We start from the raw sequence: 10,850 nt of genomic DNA on the forward strand, positions 1-10,850 counted from the left end.
GCACACTTGATCTTCAAAAGAGGTGGAAGGTAACTGTATATATGAGATTTAAAAAAAACCCCAACTCCTTAACCTTTTAAACACAAGCATATCCATAAGGACATGTTTAAAAAATCATTTCTCTGAATACAAATAGATATTCTGGAGAAATTATTTAAGATAGAATATATAATTTTTTTAATTAAGGCGATGCACTACGTCGTGTAATATTTTAAATTGAGCCGCTATCAATAACAACTCTTACGTAGATGGCGATAAGGTTTAAATTCCCGCTTAACACCATCCGGCTGTTTTGATTTATGCAAGAAAAAAACATGGCCAAAAAGTGCCTTTTATTTTATTTTGTGGGTGTTCACGCATAAATATTTAATTTTTTTTCGATCATTTTATAAATAACTTAATTTGCCACATTATACAATAAAATCATAACCGAAAATGGGTTCGTAAGTAGGAGATTTTGAACTTTAAAGCAGATTTCATAGGCCTTTAAATTATTTTTTTCTGGGCTAAAAAAATACTCATGTAAAAAATACTCGATTATTTCAAAGGCAAAGATGTATTCTACTCGCAGTATTTAATTAAAGCATCTGAAACATTTCTAGGCGACCAAATATTCAAACCAAAAACGCATGATTTTGCATTACTACGTATAGCATCACCTTAACATATAAACACATTATCTAGTAAGACGGTACAATTTCAAAAAACATAATTTTGCAAAAAATTAGTTATTATGAAAATAGAATCAGATGGCGCATGGCGAAAATTTTGCAGCGACACAACAGGCGTTAAAACAGAATTTTGAAATTGTAAACACTTCACGTTCAAAAAAGATGAAAATCAATGTTTACATCTGATTTCGAAAAACTGTGTGTTTAATATTGAAACACTTTTGTGGTTGTTCCAAAGATCGGTTCCTACCTAAATTGCAGTCGAAAAAACCTTTGATTAACGAAGCAAAAAGATTTGAAAAATTGAAGGCCAAAAGCAAGTGTTTTTTTGTTGATTGATGTTATTTTCGTCGTTGCATATTTGTTCCCATTTAATAAATATTGTATGTTATCGAGAAAGATCAAAGAACGGTCATGTGGTGAAGCAATACTAGATGTACATCTATTGTACCCGGCGTTTCTCAACTTTTCTCTACTTTCAATAAATATAATATCCATGTATAATATATATATAAACCTTCCGGAAGAAAATCTCTAAATGATTGTGAAAACCCTATCAAACTCCGTTGCATTGTTTAGAAGAACTAAGCGCACGACAGATAGATGCGGATAGTGACTTTGTTTTGTACTACAGGGTTTTCCAATAAGAGGTGTTATTTTGAATAGCCCGCTATTTCGGTAGATGTTACTTTTGAAGCTGTCATTTTTTGACATTTGACAAGTAGAAACTACGCCATTAATAAAAATGGAACGATACACGCTTCAACGACGCATTGAAATTATTAAAATTCACTTGAGTGAATCAAATGCAAATCATCTTAAGTGATGAGGCCCATTTCCACCTCAGTGGCTTCGTCAACAAGCAAAATTGTCACATCTGGGGCTCGGAAAACCCAAGAGTTATTGTTGAAAAGCCTCTCTATCCTCAACGTGTGACTGTTTGGTGCGGTTTATGGTCCGCGGAGTCATTGGACCTTGCTTTTTCGAAAATGAGGCTTGAGCAACAGTTACGGTGAATGGATTGCGCTATCGAGAGATGATTAAAGATTTTTTATGGCCGGAATTGGATGGTATTGATCTGGACAACGTTTGCTTTTAACAAGACGGCGCTACGTGCCACACAAGCATCAAAATAACACCTCTTATTGGAAAACCCTCTATTTAGAGATAGTGCCCACAAAACTTTCAAGATCAACATCAGAACTTTCAATTGAAGCAGCGAAATTCACAAGGTAAAGCCCTTCTTCCCACTCTTATTTTTTGTTGTGATAAACACAGTTGTTAATTTTTATTTTCTTGTTAAAAATTACAGTGCATTCGTCGAGTACCAATCGATTCAGTAAGCAACACTGTAAAGCGCGGCAACACCGGAGACTTCAGCTAGTTGTAATATAAATACGAATTACATTTTACACAATTATGACATTTAAGGACATCCTCGGTCATGTTATCTTATCAGAAAAGAAGAGCTCTAGTTCCTGATAAGGGAGCGACGATGACTTTGGTAGGTAAATAACACTTCTTTTGTCTTTATTTGTATCATCCTTTGTTTTTGTTATCTATGGATATGGACTAGTCATTTGAAATGGCTACACACAAGTGGTGCCAACTGGTAACACAGCTCGACTGAGCAAACAGTCGACTGTTGATGTAGAAACGCTGATTTGCTGCTAAAACCCTGGCTCATAAAAATTGTTAAAGCTAGAGTTTTAACTTTCCCGAAGAGATCATTTATTTTTTAAATAATTTTCAACATACATTAGTTGAAAATTGGTTGAAGCCTCACAAAAGTCCCTAACTGCTCCTGACCGTCTGGAGCCAGTGAGGATATGGCATCCCCAATGTGAGGCTGAAGGTAGAGGGGAGGGGAAGGAGATGGGAAGTACCTGGCTATTCAGATCTGGTCACCAAACAAACCACATCGCATACCGAGAGTATCTTCCACTCTAGAACGTGCCGCAAATATAATATATATTATTTTAAATGAGTAACTTGTGAAATAACACAAAACAATCAAATAAAATTTGCTTGCGCACGCCGGAATTTGAACCCGCATCCTTCAGCTTGCTAGTTGAGAGTCTTACTCCTTGACCACGAAGACCGTCAAAATATACTTATAAACAGGTTTTAAAAAAAATGTTGATTTTGATCTGTCTTGACTGACAATACACGACTTGAGGTCCAATTTAAATTTATAATAATTTGTCTTCTATCTAATGGCCAGTGGGAGTGCAACTATATAGAAAATGATTTGAAATGGAGTTATGTAAATACAAATGGTAGAGGGTGGATGCTAATATTAAAAACGATATTAATTAAATGAAAATTGTTATAATATTTAATAAAACATGACTCGTTAAAAATTAAGTAAAAATTTCTCGACTAATGTCGAAAGCAACATTTAAAGATACACTGTGATTTTTTTCATACCTGTAACATGTTAAATAACAGAACAAATGTATTTTTAAGAATTTTCGAGGCAATTCAATTTCATATAAATACCGTTCGACTCTACAAAGGTATAGATATTATCTTCAAAAATAACATAATTATATTTTTCAGTAAATTAAAAATTTTAAGTGTTTAACCTTTCCTTTACTGTGCTAAAAAAATCCACGCGTTCCGGTGCTGTGTAGTCAATACACATCTCAAAATAAGCGATTTAATATCGGAAAAATATGAATATTCATAACTAATCGCTTATTTTTATTATATTTTATATCAAAAGTGAAAATAATTGTAATTTAATTGCTGAAAACATGAAAAAACCATCGGCAGATGCTAAAAAAACGTGCGAGAGGTCCACATCTAACGACGGTCCGCGTCCGAATGGCTGGCGGCTGGCACACATACAGCTGTGCGGTCGTAGGTATCGATGGTCTAAATCAAAATACAACTGCGGACGTGTGGATTTCTCATGTTCCCGCGTAGCGAATTAAAGCGGGACATCAATAGCGTGTCATTTCCTCACTCTTCGCGTAGCAGTATCACACGGTTGATTTATTGGTGTATTTGTTTCCGATTTTTAACAAAAATCTCTGATTTTTAATTAAATTTGAAAACTATGTAAAATTTTATTTTTTAATTCAGTGCATAAATGTGTAACGGAGGAATACCTAAAATCTTAACCCAGAATTTATTATATTTATAGAGTTATTTAAGTTATTAGAAGCAATGTGTAGTAAATACACACCACAGATAAGGAAAGGTTAGGAGCAATATGTTATAACTCGATAGAAATTCAGAATGCGGGGGAGTAAGGATAAAGAATTGTCCTAACCCTTATTAAAGAGTTTTTCGTTAATTACGATTCCAGTTCTCTCGAATGACAGTGAAAACGTTGCTAATTTTAATGATAAGGACAATTCCTTATTCTTGAGTAGAAAGCATTAAAAAAATGACCCCTCCGTATTCCTCTCTGTCATAAAAACAAATACGGCAATATGTCCTTAATATATATTTTTGCAAATCCTCAGATCTTGTAACAATATTAATATTATCAGTAAATAGTTTATTCTACATTTACACAACCGGCATCCATTCGTCTTCATTGTCACTTCGGGCGGACAATTCTTCATTCGCTTCTCCCGGAGCCGGGAGCGAGCACAGGGTCTGAGTTCTGCGCTCGATGCGTTTGCACTTGGGGCATGCCTTCAGGTTCTTGGTCCAGCACACGCGGTGGAACAGCGAGTTGCACTTCTCGCAGTCGATGGATCCCGAATCGAAAGGGAAGATCACTTCATTGTTTCCGCATAGTTCGCATAGATATCCTTTTCCGTAGCACACGGCACAACCCATTATGTGACTACGGAACTTCTCGACCAGCTTACTCAAGTGCGAGACTAACAAACCGTCTCGCGCCATCTCCAAGTCTGCCACGCTGTACAGGTTACCAGTTTCCACCATGTGCTGCAAGTCTCCGGTGACCAGGAGTCTCCCGTCACCGCACGCCACAAGATAGCGATGCATCAGCTTCAGATCTCCGCGCATCTTGCGCACAAAATCTAATTCCGCAACGAATCCAAACAGTTTGTTGTTCACTTCTTCCAGATTGATAAGCGGTCGTTTCTTCGTAAGCATGAGCAATTGGTAAGCCGATTGGGATACGGATTGCTTGTCCCAATCCCAGTTGTGAACGATTCTCGCCGGGATTTCGACAGTATTGTTCCAGTGACACGTCGTGCAGAAATAAAGGCCGGAGTAATCGCACAGACGCGGTTCGCTCCATCTGCTACTGCAGCCTTTGAAGCTCAGATCGCTTTGACATTCGGCGCATTTGTAGAACTGGGCGGCTAATCCTTTCTGCGGGCAGATGGCGGTGTTCAGACGGCCTTCCGTGGACAATACGTGCGCGCAAACACGTGACACTTTTCTGATACACTTGCTGTGGCAGATGGATCCGCAATCTTGGCATTTGTAAGAGCCTTGGACAACGCTCCAGATAACTCCGCTACAGTGATCGCAGTACTGCCTCACGTTTGTGTTGACGTGAGGTTGATTCTGAAAATGGTGGCCAGCAATCGGGAATATCAACACGGTGGGAGCATCTTCAGGGTCTTGAAGCTCCTGCGCTCGGTAACGGAGCTCAACTAGGTAGCGAACTAGCCACTTCCTTTCGTCGGACCATTGGTCGCAGCTCAGCACGAGTTCCTTGCACTTTTCGATGGCTTCTAGAACGGTTTTCAGCGAGGCGTCGGGGCTGACTATCAACTGTCTGCTCCGAAGACCGACGGGCATTTGGGATGACTCGCACAGGGAGATGTCTCCGGACAAACAGCCTGACGTGGAAGATGTAGAAGACGATGCTATGGAAGGTAATTCACTGATACTTATATGTGTCGAGTTTATCATCGATTCGACGCATTCTACTTCTCCGGTAATGGAAGCCATTTTTTATGATGTCTTAAAAATCAGTTCAAAATTATTCAGTTGACGGGAAATCGGAACGACAATATTGTATATTTTCGCTACAACGATGTGTATTTGTTATTAAAAAGTGCAAAACTGCTAAAAAAAGTTGAAAACAAATTCACAAACTTGAAACTTTCGTAGAATAGTTTTGTGAAGGTTATAACTGTAAAATAAACAGCTGTCAAATGCTGTCTCATGTCACAAATATCACATAACACTATTTAAATTATCCAAATATTACTATTATTAACTTCTGCGACGTTTTGTTATTCGCAGAATGTCATTTGTCATTCTGACATTAGCGACATATTTAACCACAGACAAATAAATAAATATATTTTCTTTAGTGTTGTGCAAATGAGCAGATTGCTTTTAACCACAGATAAATTAAGATAATCGTTTACATACTCGATAGTGTTGGACATATTCTATAAATAACATGGATCTAAAAAACCCTGGACGAAGCAATTCGAGAACAATTTGAAGCAGCGGGGTGAGGGAGAAGTTATATAGAAAAGGCCAAAGGCTACATAATTTTTTGAATGAGGTATCCAATTTTTTGTCTCATCAAAAACCACAAAAATCATAAGCCGTGATAACTGCATCAACAACACAAAAAAATAATAATAGTTCATTATGCACCACTTTGCAAACAAATTAGTTCAAAAGTTAGTCATGCAAGATGGCTGTCAGGCAATTTCCCCATCAACACAGATTTGGCTTCAATGCTATTCATACAAAAACGTAGTAATGCTCTGTCCAGGGCGTTTTAGTCCACGATAAATAAGCACCGGTTTTCATATCATCTCCAGTGGCGACACCATTGACCGCATAATAATTGAGTATGTTAATATGTACAATTTATTAGTGTTATTAGCGAATTAATAACAATGGTAAGTTGTAATTGCTGCACTGTGAAATACATTGTTTACGACGCATTGATTGTTTCACAATATGGTAGTTAATCCTGCTAGCCGTGAGGGTATTGCATTCTTGCTGTAACAAAACGCATTTCATGGTAGGTAAGTACTTAATTATTTATTACAGAATTAACCAGTGCCGAATTGTTACTTTTATATGCGGTCAAAAGAGGAACTAAGTTCTTTTACAATAATGAAGATATAAATATGTACCTAGTTTAGTTAGACACGTGATTTATGGTTAGACGTGTAAAGCGTTATTGGTTTATTTATGTGTACAACTTTGCAGGCAGACATAAGAAGAACCAAAGACGACAATTTTGATGTTTGTTTGTTCGTCGTTGTTTGCAGAGATGTGCTTATTTCAAATAAATCCATTTCAAATGGAAATGCAAAATGGGTATTTTCCATTTTGCATTTTAAAAGCTTTTCTAAAAACCATTTTGCATTTAAAATGCTTTTCTCAATCCATTTTCCATTTTAAATGCTTTTTTGCAACATTCTTCCTACTATATCCACTCATCTGTTTTTCATAAGCCCCAAATATCAGTCGGTCCTCAACCTCGCTATGAGAGATAATTTCATTTGTCTAGTTGCTCCCTGGTAGGAGCCCTGGCAATTGAGTGATACCATTACAAAAAATACTGATTCAAGTACTGAACATGGGGCCATGACGCTGTAATATTAAATGTTAGATAGCAGCTTCTATGTTTTTACGTAGGCAACATTAGTCCCGCGCAATTTTTTTGTGGTTTCATAATCTGTAGTCGTGGTGTTTTTGGATTTACCATCATGTAATATGTTTGTTCTACAATGATGTCCATTATTAAATGAAAAAATTCTATAATTATTTTAACTGTTTGACCTGAGAAACCATTTTGCATTTTCAATGCATTTTGAAAATAGGTATTTTGCTTTTGCATTTGAAATGCTTTTCTAAAAACCATTTTGCATTTTGCATTTTCAAATGGAAAAGTTTTGACCCATTTCCATTTTGCATTTCAAATGGTTTTTGGTACCCATTTTGCACATATCTGGTTTGTCAATGTCGCGCAATAGTTTTAACTGTCAAGAGCAACCCTAACTTTGTAATTTTTTGATAGAAAAAATAAATGAAATAACATGTTGCCAAGTAACATAAAAATGGTAAATTCCCAAATAGATTCAGACACACCTATGCTGAAAACATTGCTCATAAGTAGAAATACTTTTTGTATCAATCAATATTTGTTATAATTAGCGTGTAGATTTAGTTTTTTTTAGATTATGTGTACCAATAATAATAATCTGAATATCTCATTCGTGGCAAGAACATTATGTATATTTTTAATTACAAATAATATTATGTATACATATTTACATTGTAATTGAACATGTACATCCTTTTGACAAATTGCTTAATTGTGGTTTAACGGAAAGAAACTAAAGAACAATAAAAAAAAAGAAATTTGAAAATCACATTTTTTTGTTAGATTTCTTAAAGGCCCGAACAAACCGCCGCGATCAAAGCGCGTCCGCGATCCCGTGCACGGTGGCGATCAGATGTTGTGTATGAACTTGTAGCAACGTGTTCACATCGAAGCGTTCTCTGATTGGCCGCGGCGTCCTGTGCAGCGTCTGGACGCGGCGATCACTCGCGTCCGCGATCAGTTGCTGCTTGCAGGATCTACACCAGGGGGGTATAACTCCGAGAAAAAGGTGGGTCAGAAAAAAAGACACGGTAATCTCTATGGGTGACTTGTGACGTATATTTTCCACATTCCTATACGAACTTCATGCATGTTTATAGGCCGCTGTCATTGACCGATTTTAGGCTAGCCAATGGGTTGGCTCCGAATGAGAATTATATTGTCTATGGTTACGCCTTTTTTATAGTTTCTATCCTAGTCGATGGTGAGTATGTGTAGTAGTGACCAGGCCCGCCGACAGCTAATCTGGGCCCCAAGTCTAGTAGACTATACCGGGCCCCCTCCCCACAACTTACCGGGGGGGGGGGGGGGGTGAGATAACAATTAATAAGTTCATGCTTACCTGCTACTGCTAGGAATACTACTTCATTACCTTTTCTTATACCATTATACCAATCATTCGAATTTAGCATAATTATTCAATGGAAATGTTTAAAAAGTTATGGTGAATACTCAAAATAAAATACTTGTGTTTCTTGTTTGTGTGTATTTACATATTCTTCGTTAATCAAGATATCTTGAGGCTAAATTAAATTATTATATTTGAAAGACAGAAAACAGGTAACAAAAATAAATAATCAATTTTCAAAACCAATGGAAAATAAATTAGGAGTACCGCAGTGATCGATCCTTGGACCCCTATTGTTCATACTCTATAAGTCTATATTAATAACATGGTGAAAATATTTTCAAAATGCAAAGTACGACTATTTGCCGATGATACACTTATATACTTAATTGGAGATAACTATAAAGAACTAATAAATATTTTAAATAATGAACTAGATGATGTATCAAGATGGCTAAAAATAAATAAGCTTAAATTAAAAACAAAATGTATGGTGATTGGAAATAAGAAGACATTCAGTGAAAGCAAAATTAAAATTGATGGTGAAATTATTGAAAATGTTACTGAAATCAAATACTTTATGTATGTAGGAGTTATATTAGATTCCAAACTAAACTTCAATAGACATGCCGAATATACCCAAAAGAAAATTGGCAAAAAGATATCTTTTTTGGGAAGAATCCGGCCTAAAATTTCCAGAAAAATCGCCATCACCATTTACAATTCAATAGGCCACTTGCATGGATTTCATAACGACTTGGAAAAAATCGTGTGGATAGATCTTTTTACTAAGATTACGAAAATGTTAGTAAAATTTTGTAGAAATGTACATTTATTTTTATTTTTAAATAAATAAATCCATTATTTGGGCTCGTGTCGTCACTACATGAAAATGTCCCGTCTACTGAAAATGTTCCTATTAATTTTGTAAAATTCCACACTGATTTAATTTTTTTATATGGCATCACTTTGATTTCAGGCGAATTTTTGAATTCGTTCACTAGATTTATTGTTTGTTCTTTGCGAACTTTTCATTTGGTTTGAATTTTTGACAGATGTGAAGAGAACCCCGTATAATTTAGATGTCGGTACGTGTTTTAGAGGTATAATGGTTATGGTGCTGATTTTATCAAAATCAAATTTTATAATATTCTTATTATTATTATAATTTACAAGTACAAGTATATTACATTGGATTTATTAATATAGACGTTGTACATTATAATGATTTATGATCAATAAGATGGATCAAGGAAAAAAATATTTATGAGATGTAATATTTTTGGTATGCCTCGTTATTCTGCTGTGTCATTCGTGTGGAAAACGTTCTTTTTTTTAAATAATTTTCGGCTATGTAGCTTGAGCTGTGAGTGGCACGCTCTGAGAGCGTGTTCACACACATGCGTGGGATGACGTAATTCAGCATATCGCTCGCCATATATTCCAATTTGGAATGTACGGCGAACGTTATGCCGAAATACGCTATCCCTCGCATATTATAGCTGTGTGCTGTGTGTGAACACGCTCTGACAGTTGGGCCTACGGAGCGTGCGGGCCTGGGCGCCCGGCCCACGTCCGTTCCTAGTGTCATTGGCATTTTTTAGTAAAATATCCGGGCCCCGTCCCGGGCCCCCCTTAGGCCCGGGCCCCAAGTTTCGGACTTGGCTAACGTGCCCTCTCGGCGGCCCTGGTAGTGACGTATATTTTTCAGTTACAGACTTTTATCTATGGCAAACATTAGGACCCATGGGCTCAGTACTAAAAACCCGAAGATATTGATCTAGTGAGTGGTTCATTTATGATCTACACGCTGCACGCAACGTAATTATCTCTGAGTTTGTGGTATTTCTCATGATGTCGGATACAAATACAGAGAGAATGATCAACGAAATTAGCAAGCATCGTTTACTTTATGACACTTCACATCCAGAATATACAAATAATAGAAAGAAGTATCAAGTTTGGAAAGAAATAGGAGAATTATTGGGATTAAGTGGTAAGTTTTAGAAAAAATATATTTATTTTTATAGGACATACATTGTACAAAATATTTGAAAATTGCCCATATATTAAGTATAAATAAATATAATATTCTGACACAATCATACCGTGCATTACTATCTTCATCATCTGCAATAGCCGCTAGAAGTAATAATTCTTCTTCAGATTCGTCTCCAAACATGATTATGATTATTTAAATGGTTCCCGCTCCGAGCTATACCTACCACACAACCGACACGAACGTACGAGTGCCACGGACGCCAGCTGATCGCTAGTTGATCGCTAGTTTGGTGTGAACGGCATAAATCAA

The 10,850-nt window shown here is 36.4% G+C and overlaps 1 protein-coding gene across 1 annotated transcript; it reads right to left on the reverse strand.

Annotated features, from left to right (window-relative positions):
- Nucleotides 1–1,803: 1,803 nt before the first annotated feature.
- LOC149415073 (differentially expressed in FDCP 8 homolog) lies at nt 1,804–5,888 on the reverse strand. The gene has a single exon (XM_089643080.1). It carries the CDS (start codon nt 5,559–5,561, stop codon nt 4,194–4,196), a length of 1,368 nt encoding a protein of 455 aa, XP_089499206.1. The 5' UTR covers nt 5,562–5,888; the 3' UTR covers nt 1,804–4,193.
- Between the last annotated feature and the right edge of the window lie 4,962 nt (nt 5,889–10,850).

The sequence above is a fragment of the Hesperophylax consimilis genome, chromosome 19, assembly GCF_061612785.1.
Source record: "Hesperophylax consimilis isolate HC1 chromosome 19, BYU_Hcon_1.0, whole genome shotgun sequence".
NCBI lineage: Eukaryota > Metazoa > Arthropoda > Insecta > Trichoptera > Limnephilidae > Hesperophylax > Hesperophylax consimilis.

What these genes read in the sequence shown, in the direction of transcription:
- LOC149415073 (XM_089643080.1), bottom strand. Translation starts at nt 5,561, where the DNA reads ATGGCTTCCATTACCGGAGAAGTAGAATGCGTCGAATCGATGATAAAC.